A 16,598-nucleotide genomic window follows, 5' to 3' on the forward strand; every position below is an offset into this window, starting at 1 on the left:
AGTGGCTAGTGGTCCTGGCACACCCATTCTCTCCCTCTCTCCCCCCACTTCCTCTCTCCCTCCTTACAAATAAATAAGTGAAACTTAAAAGACATATATAATCAAAGGGGAGGTGAATATGATCAAAGTATATTTTATACTGTATAGACTGCTAGTAAAGATGACATAAAAAATCAGAAATTTTAGCTGGGCGTAGTGGCGCACACTTTTAATCCCAGTCCTTGGGAAGCAGAGGTAGGAGGATCACTGTGGGTTTGAGGCCACCCTGAGACTACGTAGTGAATTCCAGGTGAGCCTGAGCTAGAGTGAGACCCCACCTTGAAAAGCCAAAAAAAATCCCCTACTATCTGTGTATCAGGATGGGAAGGGCTATCAGCATGGAGAGCACTAAATTAAAAAAAAAAATCCTTGTGGGTTTATCATTATAACAAAATGTAGAAACCTTTACCTATTAAAACACTTAAAATAGATGAGAATACTTTCATTTTAGACAATACACTATAATAAGAACTGCTTTTTTGAGTTACACTTGATTTTATGACATGATCATTAAAATCTCTCCTGATCTTACCTTTAGGACCAAAAGCAAAATCTCCAGAGTTACTGGAGGCCAAGTCTGCAAATGACAGCCCCGTACTACTTCCAAATCCAAACAAAGCTGTTTTACTTTCAACTGTCAAAAGAAAAAGAACATACTATGTCATTTAACATATATTGAACATCAAAAAAAGCCTTAGGGACTGGACTTTTCTATATTCCAGGGTGAGTTGGGGGCCAAAATATATTTAATTCTATACCTACTATTGGGAACAGTACCTACAATTATTAAATTGTAGATATAATTCCCAAACCAAATGCATGCCAAATGAGATTTAGAGCCATCCATACTAAAGCCAGACATATAGTTTCCACTTTGTGGAGTCTTTAAGATCCTAAAACAAGCAATAAAAGGAAGAATTTTAGGAAACATCTGTATTAAACTGTGTGTTCTGTATTATACATAAACTCATTAAAACCAAATGTATCATTTATACATGCTCACAAAAAATCTGGAATTTTTGTCTGAATTCTACTATAGTTTCACAATCTCCGAAACTGCTTTGCCTTAACTTAAATCATCTGAAAATGCACATGTATGAAATTACTTAACTTTTTTTCTAGCATATGAATATTCTAAACTGCCCACAAATGTTTTATTTTTGACTTATTTAGGGCTGCTTCTTAAAAAAAAAAAAAAAAAGGTAATGAAGATGATGCACATGTTCAAAGCCAAAATATAGACACTTCCTCTACTTTAAGGGCTAGAAAGATTGCTTAGTGGTTAAGGTGCTTGCCTACAAAGCCAAAGGAACCAGGTTCAATTTCCCATGACCCACATAAAGCCAGATGCACAAGATGGTGCAGGAGTCTGGAGTTTGCAGTGGCTAGAGACCTGGCACAACCATTCACTCTATGTGACTATCTATCTTTCAAATAAATAAAAATAAAATACTTAAAAAAATTTTAAGAGGAATAGTAATATTAAGTAGAAATTACTATAAGTTAGCAATCTTTTTGTTTGTTTGTTTTAGTTTTTTGGCTTTCTAGGTATGGTCTCACTGTAGCCTAGGCTGACCTCAAACTATGTCGTCTCACGGTAGCCTTGAACTCATGGCAATCCTCTTACCTCTGCCTCCTAAGTGATGGGATTAAAGGTGTGCACCACCAGTTCTGGCTAAGTTAGCAATCTTTAAGAGATGTTATGTAAATGGCTCAACAGTGCTAACTTACTAAGTTACAGTGATGTATATGTAACACTACTTAAGTTTTATAAAAATTCAAACACCACTTGTAATCTTTCTGCTTCATGTAAGCAAATCACCCTGAAATGCTTAACTGATATCAATGTAACTGAAACAATAGTCAAAAACACTTAGAAAATCACCTAGAAAACTACCATGTAAACAACTACTGCCTGTTATGATCTGGCAGCTAGTTCACGGACAATGCTTTACATTCCCTAGTAACTAAAATCTAACAATAAACTACACGTTTATTTATATTTATTGGCAATGCAATGTGATTTTTCTAATTACTATGTCTAATTTATCACACTCCTATACTCAGCTCTAAAGTGTTCAAGTGAGTTCTTACAATCTACCTTTGAAAATGTCTTCTTAGAAGGGGCACCATCAAAAAAACAAATGACAATAGATGCTGGTGATGATGCGGAAAAAGAGGAACCCTACTACACTGCTGGTGGGAATGTAATCTGGTACAGCCATTGTGGGAATCAGTGTGGCAGTTCCTGAGACAGTTAAAAATAGATTTACTGTATGACCCAGCTATACCACTCCTAGGCATATATCCTAAGGACTCGTCATACTACCTTAGGGATATTTGCACATCTATGTTTACTGCCATCCTATTCACAACCGCTATGAGATGGAACCAGCCTAGTTGTCCCTCAACTGATGAGTGGATAATGAAGATATGGTACATTTATACAATGGAGTTCTACTTAGCCATAAGGAAAAATGAAATTTGCAGGGAAATGGATGAAAAGGATTATACTTAGTGAGGTAACACAGGCCCAGAAAGCCAAGTGTTACATGTTCTCTCTCAAATGTGGATCCTAGCTATAAATGTTTGGATTTGTATATGAGTTGGAATAAAACTCAATAGCAGAGGCCAGTAAGCAAGAGAGGGGATAGAAAGGGAGAGGGGAGGGCAGACGTAAGAGGATAGAATTGTATAGATATAAGTTGAAGAACAGACTACTGGGGGTAGAAAGGCCTAAGTGAGGTCAGGAGAAGAGACTTAAGTAAAGGAAAGGTGAGGGGAAGGTTAAACAAAATCTAAGAGGGTATGAATAAGTCATAGGGAAACCGACTTTTTTGGACAATAGCATACCCAGAAGACATAAATTGTTATTAGACTATTTTCAGTGCCAGGGATGGGATACCTTCCACTGAGTTGTTGGCCAGGGAGGCGCCTGTGCCCCAAAACATTACAGGCCATTGCCGAGGCAGCTGGTTTCCCACCAGGAATAAAAGGTAAGACCCTACTGCTGAAGACTCCACATACTTGGGCTGCAAGGTCACTGAGAAATCCTGCTGGAGCTAAGCTGAAAACCTCCTCCGTGTAGACCAGCTGACAGAAAGGTGGAAAAAGCTATGCTGCATGCAGTTTCATGAAAGAGAGAGAAATCACCAGTGGAGATAAACAACAGTGGACACTGCAAGTCTTAAATTTGGCCAGCCAGGCCAAATGAACCAATGGGTGCGATAGTGGCTTGTCTGTTATGGGGGAAACCAACCACTGTCTAATTGGACTGGAGGCCCACTCCATGGGAGGGAATATATATGCCTGATACTGAAAACCTATGATGGGGGATGTCATGAGCCCTAGGGATGTAATGTCTGCTGGTGTCTGGCTAAATATGTGTATATATTCTTACCAAACTGCCTGATAAGCACTTCTCATAATGTTCATGCCCATATATTAATGCTACTCTCATCACTTTTGGTTAGAGAAGCTCTGTTTATCAGATAGCAGGGACCTTGGCGTGACTCAGAAGGCACCATGGTGCTGAGAAGAAGTGACAGAGGAGTACTCAGCACTGAAACATCACTATCACACCTTCCAAGGCTCAGAGTCCACTGCAGAAGAGGTGGTGGAAAGAATGTTAGAGTCAAAAGAAGGGTAGAACTCCTTAATAATGCACTCTTCCATGACCTCACAGTGCCTGACACTACCTACACAAGACCAATATAATAGGAGGAAAAGATGATGACATCAAAATAAAAGAGACTGACTGAGAGGGGAAAGGGATATGATGGTGTGGTGGTTTGATTCAGGTGTCCCCCATAAACTTAGGTGTTATGAATGCTAGCTCCCCAGCTGATGGATATTTGGGAATTAATGCCTCCTGGAGGGAGTGTATAATTGGGGGCAGGCTTTTGGGCTTTATAGCCAGTTTCCCCATGCCAGTGTTTGGCACACCCTCCTGTTGCTGTGATCCACCTTATGTTGGCCAGGGGGCAATGTCCACCTTCTGCTCATGCCATCGTTTTCCCCTGCCATCGTGAAGCTTCCCCTCAAGCCTGTAAGCCAAAATAAATCTCTTTTTCCCAGAAGCTATTCTTGGTTGGGTGATTTCTACCAGCAATGTGAACCGGACTGCAACAGATGGAAAGTAGAGTTGCAAAGGGGAAAGTAGCAGGGGAGGATTACCATGATTTATTGTCTATAATTATGAAAGTTGCAATAATAAAATAATTAAAGAAAAAAAATAAGACGCCTTCTTAAACATATATCTTACTTATAGCATGATCAACTTTTACCTTGGCTTGTAGATTTTGCATCAGTTTCCTTTCTAGTAGACAAATCTACAGGCTTGTCTGCAGTCCCAGAAGCAGGGGATGTCTGGAGTTCGTTTGTAGGTTTGGTGGTAGAATCAAGTTCTTTTGCCTTATAGAAAAAAGGAGTAGTCACTTCTGTCTGGCTGGTATGCACCTTACCAGTTTCATCAGTTGTTTTCTCACTCTGGGATTTCTGCAGAGGAGGGAATAAAATGCTATACCATTAGCTTCTTTGCTCATTTCAACCTCCAAGAAAAGAAATGGAAATATAGTAAATACTTTCTGTAAAGGTTAGTATGTGTTTATAACTCTACTGCAAACACACACAAAACAGGAAAATTAAAACCGTGATGAAAAACAGATGGGAGTGAATTCCAGGTCAGCAGGGGTTACAGCCAGACCCTACCTCAGGGGAAAAAAAAAGTGGCGGGGGGGGGGGGGGGGAGGGACAGGCCCAACTAAAAATAAGTAATAAACCACCTCATGAACCAAATGAATGTAAATATTCTAAACATGAATAAAAAGATTATCCAATTTGCTTTTCCAAACCAGGTGTGATGGCACATGCCTTTAATCCCAGCACTTGGGAGGAAGAGGTAGGAAGATCACCGAGAGCTTGAGGCCACCCTGAGACTCGAGGCCACCCTGAGACTACATAGTGAATTCCAGGTCATCATGGGCTAGAGTGAGACTGAGACCTTACCTTGAAAAAACAAAAAATAAAATAAGAACCAGTAATTTATTTATACTGGGGGTGGCAAAGCACCTTAATGGCTAAACCATCTCTCCACCCCCCAATTTGCTTTTGCTTTAATTTAAATTGTGTGTGTGTACGTGCACGCGCACGTGTGTGTATGCCAGGGCCTATTTATTGCAAACAAGTGCCAGATGCATGTGTCACTTTCTACATCTGGTTTTATGTGGGTACAGGGGAACTGAACATCGATAGGCAAACTTTGCAAGCAAGTGCCTTAAAATGCTGAATCAGCTACCTAGCCCCTCAATGTGCTTTTAAATAACAGTAAGTGTACAGAATTTAGCTCAGTACCAGAGTGCTAAGAACCCAGTTTCAATTCCCCAGTTCATACAAAAGCCAGATGCACATGCGTCTGAAGTCCTTTTGCAGTGGCAGAAAGCCCTGGAACAGCCATTCTCATTCTCTCTCTCTAACATGAATAAATAATATTTTTTTAAAAAATTTTTTTGGTTTATTTCTATTTATTTATTTGAGAGTGACAGACAGAGAAAGAGGCAGACAGAGAGAGAATAGGCACGCCAGGGCTTCCAGCCACTGAAGACGAATTCCAGATGTGTGTGCCCCCTTGTGCATCTAGCTAACGTGGGTCCTGGGAATTGAGCCTTGAACCTGGGTCCTTAGGCTTCACAGGCAAGCGCTTAACCACTAAGCCATCTCTCCAGCCCAATAAATAATATTTTTTAAAAGTATGTTTGCTGGGTGTGCTCATGCACGCCTTTAATCCCAGCACCTGGGAGGCAGAGGTAGGATTACTGTGAATTCGAGGACACCGAGACTCCATAGTGAATACTAGGTCAGCATGGGCTAGAGTGAGACCCTACCTTGAAAAACCAAAAAAAAAAATAGAAAGTATTTTTAATGACATGTTAATATCTAATTCACAAGTCAAAAGAAAAATAAGTACTCTGAGCTGAATAAAAGTGAAAAGACTACATATTAAAACTTGAATGGGGAGGTAATATGATGGAGAATGGAACTTCAAAGGGGAAAGTGGGGGGGGGGGAGGGAGGGAATTACCATGGGATTTTTTTTTATAATCATGGAAAATGTTAATAAAAATTAAAAAAAAAAAAAACAACTTGAGGTGCCAGGCCTGGTGGCACATGCCTTTAATCCAAGCACTTGGAAGGGAGACGTAGGAGGATCTTCATGAATTCAAGGCCACCCTGAGACTACATCATGAATTCAGATCAGCCTTGGCTAGAGTAAGACTCTACCTTGAACAACAAACAAACAAAAACCTGAGGCATGTAAACAGTGTTAATAGGAAAACTTACTCAATTCTTTGTATTAGAATTTAATGGTATAGGGCTGGGCATGGTGGCACACGCTTTTAATTACAGCAATTGGGGAAAGAGATAGGATTGCTGTTAAGTTTGAGGCCAGTCTGAGACAACATAGTGAATTCCAGATCAGCCTGGGCTAAAGAGAAACCCTACCACCAAAAAAAAAAAAAAAAAAAAAAAAGATATTAATGGTCTTCAATCTGTATTTCACCTTCTCAAAAGAGAGCAAAACTCACAATGTGGCTAGGTATTCATGACCTCATAGTGGCTGACACTACCTATATATACCTAAGCTACATAATAGGAGAAAACAATGAACATCAAAATAGAAGAGAGACTAGTTAGGAAGAAGGGATTCAATGGAAAGAGACTTAGGAAGGGGGAAGTAGGAGAGGATTATAATCATGGTATATTGTTAATTTTTGTAGAAGTTGTTCATTAAAAAGTTACATTAGGACTAGTGGGGCTGGAGAAATGGCTGAGTGATTAAGGTGCTTGCCTGCAAAACCTAAGACTCATGTTTGACTGTCCAGGTCCCACGTAAGCCAGATGCACAGCGACACAAGTACGCAAGACTGCACATGTGCACAAGGTGGTGCATGCATCTGGAGTTCAATTGCAGTAGCTGCAGACCCTGGCATGCCAATCTCTCTCTCTCTCTCTCTCTCTCTCTCTCTCTCTCACACACACACACACACACACACACACACACACACAAAAGACTAATGATGAGGGGCTGAAGAGACAGATTAGTGGTTAAGGCACTCGCCCATGAAGCCTAAGGACCAGGTTTGATTCCCCAGTACCCACGTAAGCCAGATGCACAAACTGGTGCATGCGTCTGGAGTTTCTTAGCAGTAGCTGTAGGCCCCAGCATGCCCATTCTGTCTCTAACTTTGTCTGCCTCTTTATCCTTCTCTCTCAAATAAAGAAAATGTTTAAAAAAAAAACAAAAACTAATGGAGCTGTACATGGTAGTGCACACATTTACAGGCAGAGGTAGGAGGATGACTGTGAGTTTGGGGCCACCCTGAAGTTACACAGTGAATTTCAAGTCAGCCTGGGCTAGAATGAAACCCTACCTCCAAAAACAAAAACAACAACAAAAGACTAATGGTGAGAACACAAAAGACTAATGGTGAGAACTAGTCATACATCCATAATACTTGCACTGTGCATGCTCAGACAGGAAGATCCTTGTGTGTTCAAGGCCAGCCTACACTACAGGATAAGAATCAGTTTCCTAAAGTAAAAAGGGTTAATAAAGGATTATAAAAAAAAAAAAACCCTAAACACACATTTGAGAATTCTTCCAAAGACACAAATTATTAGAACCCATTCAAGAACAAGGAGATAACCTAGACCTTCTGAATGGTACCCTATTATAGCTCGCATGCTCTATGTCTCTCTATGTGTTTATATATGTATAGATATATGCACATTTGTCTTAATAATCTTAGAAAAACCCTAGATATGTATGGTTAAAACTTGTAATGATTTAAGAAAAAATTGTATCAATCTCACACAATCTCTTTCAGAAAACAAAATACAGGAAAATATCTCCCAACCTGTTTCATATACTAGTATTAACTCTTTTATTAAAAAAAAATTATTTGGCCTGGAGTGATGGCTTAGTGGTTAAGCACTTGCCTGTGAAGCCTAAGAACCCTGGTTCGAGGCTTGATTCCTCAGGACCCACATAAGCCAGATGCACAAGGTAGCACATGCATCTGGAGTTTCTTTGCAGTGACTGGAGGCTCTGGTGTGCCCATTTTCTCTCTCTCTATCTCCCTCTTCCTCTTGTCATTCTCAAATAAACAAAAAAAAATTTTTTTAGAGTAACTTTAAAAAAATTATTTATCAGAGAAAGAGATAACGAATATAGGTACACCAGGGCAATTCATAACTGCAAACTATAGATGCATGTGCCACTTTGTGCATCTGGCTTTAAGTGGGTACTGGGGTATCAAACACAGGCCATCAGGCTTTGCAAGCATGGGCCTTTAAATTTAAAAACTGTAACAAACCATCCAAATAGAAGCTAAGTGCATATAAAATCATTAATATACCATGACCAAGTGAGACGTTTCCTAGGACTGTAATGCTGGCCTTATAAACATGTTTTACAAGTCAGTATTATGCATTGATAACAATCTTACTGCAGCAGCAAACACAGATGTTACAAAATTCAGCATCTATTTAAGGGTTAAAAACTATGATATGATGTATCTATGCAAGTTTATTGGTAACATAATTTAAATTTTCTACAAAAATTTTTAGAATTAGCTTGCTTATACAAAGAATGGTGGTAAAATGACTTGTACTGTTCTTAAATCTGTGGTTCAATTTTAGGCTTTATCTAGTATTTTGAGTGTTCTAATCCATGAATAAGAGAATGTGGGTCTCCATTTAGTTAATCTTTCTAATTCATTTGATTGCCAGGGCACAGTATTATCATATGACATAAGCTTTAAAGTTTACTGCATCAAAAAGGGCAAAGGGCTGGACGTGGTGGCACAAGCCTTTAATCCCAGCACTGGGGAGGTAGAAGTAGGAGGATCACTCTGAGTTCAAGGCCACCCTGAAACTCCATAGTGAATTCCAGGTCAGCCTGGACCAGAGTGAGACCCAACCTCAAAAACTCAAAATAAATAAATAAATAAATAAAAAAGGGCAAAGGAACACCAAGGAAAACAATGGAAATATCCTGACCTGAGCTTCTTTAACTTTCTGAAGTTCTGATTGGAAGTCTTCTGCATTTCCATTGTCTTCATCGGTGTCACTGTAAACTCCGCAAAAAAATGTAGGTGGAAGCTTTAATATATCTGCTTTTGCCTTCTCTTCAACTGTTGGCTTCTTTTCCCAAACAATAACACATTCTTTCTCATCTGAAAAAAGTCCATATAACATCAGCCAAAAAAAAAAGATACAATTAGATGAAACCCAGCTACTCCACCACATTGGGCAGCCTCTAAAGTCCTCCATGTAAAATAAAGACATAGGTAACAAAGACTGTGAATGGAGACATGCGACCACCAAAAAACCATTGTTTTTAAACTAATATTATTTTTTAAATTTTTTTGTTTATTTTTATTTATTGATTTGAGACCAACAGACATAAAGAGGCATAGAGAGAGAGAGAGAGAGAGAGAATGGGCGTGCCAGGGCCTCCAGCCACTGCAAACAAACTCCATATGTGTGTGGTCCCTTGTGCATCTGGCTAACCTGGGTCCTCGGTCCTTGAACTGTGGTCCTTAGGTTTCACAGGCAAGCACTTAACCACTAACCCATCTCTCCAGCCCTAAACTAATATCACTGTAAATAATTTTTCAATGGCTATACTATATAAATGAAACTAGCACCCGGCGGCTGAGGGGCCCCTTGTGGTGTGGGTCGGACCCGCCGGGCCCTGAGCTGCGGCGGCGCAGGCCTGGACGAACTGTTCGCCCTCGGCGGGCCACTGCGGACCTTCCTGGAGCGCCGGGCGGGCTCTGAAGCCCTGTGCCCAGGCAGGGTGCCTGAGCTGCTGACGGCAAACTGCTGAGCGACAAGGAGCGGGAGCTGCGCGAGACCGAGCACTTGCTGCACGATGAAAACGAAGACTTAAAGCAGCTTGCAGAAAATGAAACAGCCTTGTATCAAAAACAAATAGCCCAGCTGAAGCATCAGAAGAACCAGATGAAGGGGATTTGATCCTGGAGGTCTCTGCAGGAGTCGGAGGCCAGGAGGCAATGCTGTTTACATCCGAGGTGTTTGACATGTATCAGCAGTATGCAGCCTTTAAAAGATGGCACTTTGAGATCCTGGACTATTTCCCAAGTGAAATAGGTGGTCTTAGGCATGCTTCTGCCAGCATTGGGGGCTTAGAAGCGTATAAGCACATGAAATTTGAAGGAGGAGTACACAGGGTACAAAGAGTGCCAAAGACAGAGAAGCAAGGCCGCATACACACCAGCACCATGACCGTGGCCGTATTACCTCAACCCACTGAGATTAACCTGGTGATTAACCCTAAAGACTTGAGAATTGACACTAAGCGAGCAAGTGGAGCTGGGGGCCAGCATGTCAACACCACGGATGGTGCAGTCCGCATAGTGCATCTCCCAACAGGTTGGAACCAGAGGAAGGTCAGAAAAAATAAGAACATACAATTTTCCAGAGAACCGGGTCACAGATCACAGAATCAACAAATCACTGTATGATCTTGAAACCTTCATGCAAAGTGACTCTCTTCTGGATGAACTTATACAGTCACTGAAGGACTATGCTGACTATGAATCTTTAGTGGAAGTTATTTCCAGAAAAGACTGATGTGTCGGTAACCTTTCTCTGCATAGGCTGGGGGCATGCTACAGCATATCACATGTGTGTATGTATTCACCAGTGTTCTCTTGAACTTAGGTTACCACAGCTTCAAGTGATATGCTTACACTCAAGACAGGTTACTGATGGAGACACTAGTAAAGGACACCGTAAAGTCATGACTCCTGTGAATCTTAGATTCTCTGTCCAAAAAGAAAAAGGAAAATAGAAGCTGGGCGTGGTGGTGCATGCCTTTAATCCCAGCTCTTGGGAGGCTGAGAAAGGAGGATCGCTGTGAGTTTGAGGCCTCACTGACTACATAGTGAAATTCAGGTCAGCCTGGACTAGAGTGAAACCTACCTTTAAAAAAAGAAAAAGAAAAAAGAAGGAGGAAAATAGCCAGCACTAGGGAGGTAAGGTTAGGTAGGAGGACTGTTGTGAGTTTGAGGCCAGCCTGAGACTACAGTGAATTCTAGGTCATACTGAGCTAGAGCAAGACCCTACCTCAAAAAAAAAAAAAGAAAAGGAAAGTCTTATGTAAAGTGTTGAATGAATGATCAAAAATTCAGTTTAACTTGTGAAAATTTTCAAATATAAAACAAATTTGACAGCAAAAAAAAATAATTATAGAAATGATTAGTGAGGTGCCTTTCAAAGAAAAGAAGATTTATTTAAAACACTATAATTAAACAACATACCTGCTAGATTTTCTTGCAATAGCTTACATTTTTCTGAGTTGTCCAGATAGAGTTTTCCATTAAGTTTCTTAACAGCTGTTTCAAAATCTTCATCTTAAAATACAATTGATCATATAAATTTAAAACATTTTACAATATTGAAGGCATTCTTAGCCACAAGCCCAGACATGATCTCCAGCCTCACACTGTTAATATCTCCCTATCCACAGATAGCCCATTTTTCCACTTCTAAACTTTTAAAAATAAAATAAGTGTAGTGCTTTTGGGCAATTTGGTGAGAGTAATATAAGCATTTATCCAGACAAGAGCAGGCTTTATAGTCCCTAAGGTTCATCACCTCCCCTGCCATAGGCTTTTGATTAGGTTTTCAGTACCAGGCATGTATTCCCTCCCATAGAGTGGGCCTTCAGTCCAATTAGAGAGCAGTTGGTTTCCCCCAGAGCAGACATGCCACTAATGTACTCATTCAGTCATATATTAATGCTAGTCTCACTTCTGGTACTAGAAGCGTCTCTTTTCAGATGGCAATGACCACTGGGATGACCCAAAAGGGAGCATAGTTCTGAGAAGGGATGGAGTTCTGTCCAGCACTAAAACATCTCACACCCTCCAAGGCTCAGGGTCCATTGCAGAAGAGGTGGCAGAAAGAATATAAGAGCCAAAGAGGGTATCATTCCTTACATACAACTGTCCAGACAGAATTTGGCCTCGATATCCAAGACCTCACAGTGCCTAGCAATACCCACACAAGACCCTCATAATAGGAGAAAAAGATGATGACATCAAATTAAAAGAAAGACTAATGGAGAGAGGAAGAGGATATGATGGAGAACAGTTACGAAGGAGAAAGTAGGGGAGGGGAGGGAAATACCATGGTTTGTTGTCTGTAAATATAGACGTTGTCAATAATTATATATATATTAAAAAATAAATTTAAAAAATTGACAAAGAGGAGAAAGAGAACACAAGCCCCCATTAGGACTTCTTGCCTCTGGCAAATGAACTCAAGGAGCATGAGCCACTTTGTGCATCTAGCTTTACATGGGTACTAGGGAATCAAACCCAGGCCTAAAAGGCTTTACAAGCAAATGTCTGAGCCATCTCTTTAGCCCCAGTTCTAGACTGTCAACCCACTTCTACTAGAGCTTTCTCTTGTGCTGCTTTCATGTTTACACATGCTGCTATCATTTCAGCACAACTACAAACTCATTCTACACCATGCCCAATTCATCTTATTGGGACTTTAAGCATGTATATGTCCTAGTTACTAATTCTTTTTTTCCCCCCAATTTAAAAAACAAATTATTTATTTATTTGAGAGAAAGAGGCAGAAAGAGAGAGAGAATGGGCATGCCAAGGTCTCTAGCCACTGCAAGTTAACTCCAAATGCATGCGTCACCTTGGTCATCTGGCTCACGTGGGTACTGGAAAATGGAACCTGTGTCCTTGGGCTTCATAGGCAAGCACTTAACCACCAAGCAACTTCTCCAGTCCATACTTACTAATTCTGAAGTGGCATACAAGGTGTTCCACCAGTGAACTCTGTCTGCCATATCTTTCAACCACACTTTTAAGACTTTCTACAAAGTTATGATTTCTTTTAAATTTCTTCAAAAAGGTCTGTCTTACAAATGATAATTATTTTAAAATGCTTCTCAAGAGCCAGGCGTGGTGGCACACACCTTTAATCCCAGCCTTCAGGAGGCAGAGGTAGGAGGATCACTGTGAGTTCGAGGCCACCCTGAGACTATATAGTGAATTCCTGATCAGCCTGAGTTATAGTTGAAACCCTACCTCAAAAAACCAAAAAGAAAATCTTCTTTAATAAATGTCATTTCTCTGATCCTCATATATCATCACTGATTATTTATATATACATTTAAGGCAAAACTAAGGCAGGAATATTAGTGACAAGATCTAAGTCAGGGTTTTTTGTTTGCTTTTTTTCACTGTTGTTTTCTGAGACAAAATTTCATTTTATACTCCAAACTGTCCTGCACTAACTATGTAGCCCAGGCTGACTTGGACACATGACAAGCCTCCTACTTTAACCTCTCAAGTGCTGAGATTACAGGATGAGCCACCATATCTAGCAATAAGTTAGGTGTTAAATAATGAATCTATACTCTCAATTACTAAGGAGAGAGTAGTTTTAAATAACAGAAGACTTACCATCCTCCTCTTCTTCACTAACATAATTTGGCTTATTCTTATAACAGAAGAAAGTTGGGGGAAGTTGCAGTTTCTTTGCCAGGGCTTTCTGCTCAGGAGTTGGAGTTAATTCATATACAATGAGAACATCATCATCTGAGAGAGAATCTTCAGGTTTCTTCTCTTTTGCTATAACACAAGTAAAAAATAATTACAAAAAAACCCCACATAAGGCCAGGTAGGTATTAGGTAACTAGTGATATTAGTGTTCTAACTGAAAATAACAACCATGGAACTTATCTTCAGGTTAAAACTGCACAATGATAAAAAAGCACACATATTTTGGTACAAACCAAGCTCTACAATAATCACGAGGTAGAATTAGCAGCCTGGTTTAGTGTTTGTTATACTAAAAACTCTTAACACAAAGCTTTAAAAAAAAGGGGGGCCATTTTTACTTATAAGTCAGTGAATTACTATTAATCTCAATAATTTTAAAAGTGCTATCCTAATCACATTCAGCATGCTAAGCAATAATTCAGTAAAATGTCCATGCAATTACAACAACTAAAAAGAAAAATTTTCAGGATATCATAAGCAAAGATTAGTATACATTAAAATTAACCCAGAGCCAACATTGCTTAATTTCTATAAGGAGTTAACAATTCCCAAGAATAGCAGATGATGAGAACTGCATCCATTTTTGCATTTTTCCAAGTGTGAAAACTTATTAAATTAAACTGACATGCTATGGGGAATACATTAAGAATCTAAGACAATTTCTATTGCTGAAAATAGCCCTTCCCATATCCAACCAATAAAAAGGGTAAAAAAACGAGGGGAAGAGTGGAACTCTGTAGGTAATCTACTTATTGAAAGGATAAAGTAAACCAGTCATGAAGTATGCATGTGCAATTAGTGCTAACTATTCAGCTCAGTAGAGTTGCTTAGCCACATGTGACTATTAATACTTGAAAAGTGACTAAACCAAACTGAGACAAGCTTCAAGTAGAAACACACATACTAGATTCTAAAAACTTAGAATAAAAAAATGTTAAATTTATTATTACTTTAAAATATAAACTAGAAGTTAAAATAATATTTTGTATATACACATTTAATACATTAAAACTAATCTCGTCTTCCCCACTTATACCATCTATTTCTTTTTAGTTTATGTAGGTACAAGAAAACTCAGTTACATACACAAATTATTTTTTATGTCTGCAATGAAGAACTAGTGCTCATCCTTTTACAAAGTTAAACTTGCCCCTCTCTTTCATTACAGACAAAACATTTACTAACAATATCTTACCTAGGGACAATAAAGGACCATAATAAGATTCAGATTCTTGTTCCAGTTCTTCTCCTAGCTAGTTAAAGAGGTCTTGTGTAAATGAGACACTCTGTAGACCTCGAAGTATTCATTTCTAAGGTACTTTGGAGCTCTGACATTATTAGATTGCAGACACAGCACAGTTTTGCCTTGCAGTTGCTTACTGGTAAGTTACCTTTAGGTCAGGGAAATCTTAAGCTAGAACCAAGAGCTAATACATGTATAAACACTTTATATAGAGTTCACATTTTTTAAACTCATTTACCAGATTGGATCTTTAAGAATAAAAACATTCTAAAAGTTTACTTGGTTAGTAATAACTGACATGCTTGAAACATAAAGGTCCCCAAAAGCAAGGACTATCTCTGTTATTAATGAACTTGTTTAGCATACTCACGACGTTATTACTAGACATATTCTCTAATTTGACTGTATTTTTAATATTTTATTTATTTGAGAGAGAGAGCGAGCTAGAGAAAGAAAGAGGCAGACAGAAAAAAAGAATGGGCACATAAGGGCCTCTAGCCACTGCAAACGAACTCCAGACACATGCGCCCCCTTGTACATCTTACTTATGTGGGTCCTGGGGAATCGAACCAGGGTCCCTAGGCTTCTCAGGCAAATGCCTTAACTGCTAAGCTATTCTAGTATGGTAGCAACACTTATTTCTGTATTATCTGTGCTACATGCACAACATAAAGCCATATAATAGTGCTTTAAAAAAAAAAAAAAAAGATGTAGGCCAGGAGTGATGGTACACGCCTTTAATCCCAACACCTGGGAGAGGATTGCTGTGAGTTCAAGGCCAGCCTGAGACTATGTAGTGAATTCCAGGTCAGCCTGGGCCAGAGAGAACTCTACCTCGGAAAAATAAATAAATAAATAAATAAAAATAAAAAAGATCTGACACTTTTGGCAGACATTAGTGGCTAAAGACAAAGGTTAGATAAAACATAGGTCTTCATTTAGCTGAGTTGAAAATTATAAAGAATAAGGAGCAATGCAGCATGAGAAAACATTAAATAACACTCAGGTACTTTTTTTTAAAAAGTAGCATAAGGTGCTTGTTACACCATCAGTCAAAAAGGATGTTGCTTAAATTGGCATTCTTTAACATGCACATTGTAGTGTTAAAGTACTTAATTTTGTACAACCAGTTATTTTGCTAAGGACTACCAGCTACTAGTCACCTCAGACTAGAAACCTCAGCTCTATACCTTTGCTCTCAGGCTGTGAGGAAGGGGTGCTGGTCCAAAAGGCCATTGGATTAGATTTAAAAAGGCTAAAATTAAATCCTAGAAAATAAAAAATATTTCATTTTTGTAACATCTTGGGAAACAAAATGAACATGATCTTAAAATTAAAAGGCCAGAATTTTCAGAGTTGGGGGTGAGCTCAGTGGCAAAGCACTTAACTTAGCATGCACAATGCTGAGTTCAAGCCCTAGGTCGGTAAGGAAGGAGAGGAAGGGGGAATATGCCAGAACACCAATATACACCAATCTGGTTGTCTTACTCATCTATTTCAGTGATTTTATTCTTTGCTAATTTAACAAATGGTGGCAAGGCTAAGTCATATTATATATGAATAGAATAATCCAATAAAATATATTTTGAGGAATAAAAAGAGTAACAACATTGAAAAATGAATAGACTTTAGCGTTCACGATTCAACTAGATGAATACTGTATTGGGCTCTTCCATTCTGCCCTTTAGTGATAAAGCA

At 39.2% G+C, this 16,598-nt stretch overlaps 1 protein-coding gene and 1 pseudogene across 2 annotated transcripts in view; one reads left to right on the forward strand and one right to left on the reverse strand.

Annotated features, from left to right (window-relative positions):
• Window positions 1-16,598, reverse strand: part of Ranbp2 (RAN binding protein 2) — an 84,100-nt gene that overhangs the window by 6,583 nt on the left and 60,919 nt on the right. For both annotated transcript variants that reach the window (XM_004651804.2, XM_045147677.1), the window contains exons 21-25: window positions 13,559-13,726; window positions 11,387-11,479; window positions 9,099-9,274; window positions 4,326-4,536; window positions 572-673 (exon numbers count right to left, since the gene is read on the reverse strand). In XM_004651804.2, coding sequence (XP_004651861.2) covers window positions 572-673; window positions 4,326-4,536; window positions 9,099-9,274; window positions 11,387-11,479; window positions 13,559-13,726 — 750 coding nt within the window. The remainder of the gene's footprint in view (window positions 1-571; window positions 674-4,325; window positions 4,537-9,098; window positions 9,275-11,386; window positions 11,480-13,558; window positions 13,727-16,598) is intronic.
• Window positions 9,413-10,697, forward strand: LOC105945110 (annotated as a pseudogene).

The sequence above is a fragment of the Jaculus jaculus genome, chromosome 4 (assembly GCF_020740685.1).
Source record: "Jaculus jaculus isolate mJacJac1 chromosome 4, mJacJac1.mat.Y.cur, whole genome shotgun sequence".
In the NCBI taxonomy this organism is placed as follows: Eukaryota; Metazoa; Chordata; class Mammalia; order Rodentia; family Dipodidae; genus Jaculus; species Jaculus jaculus.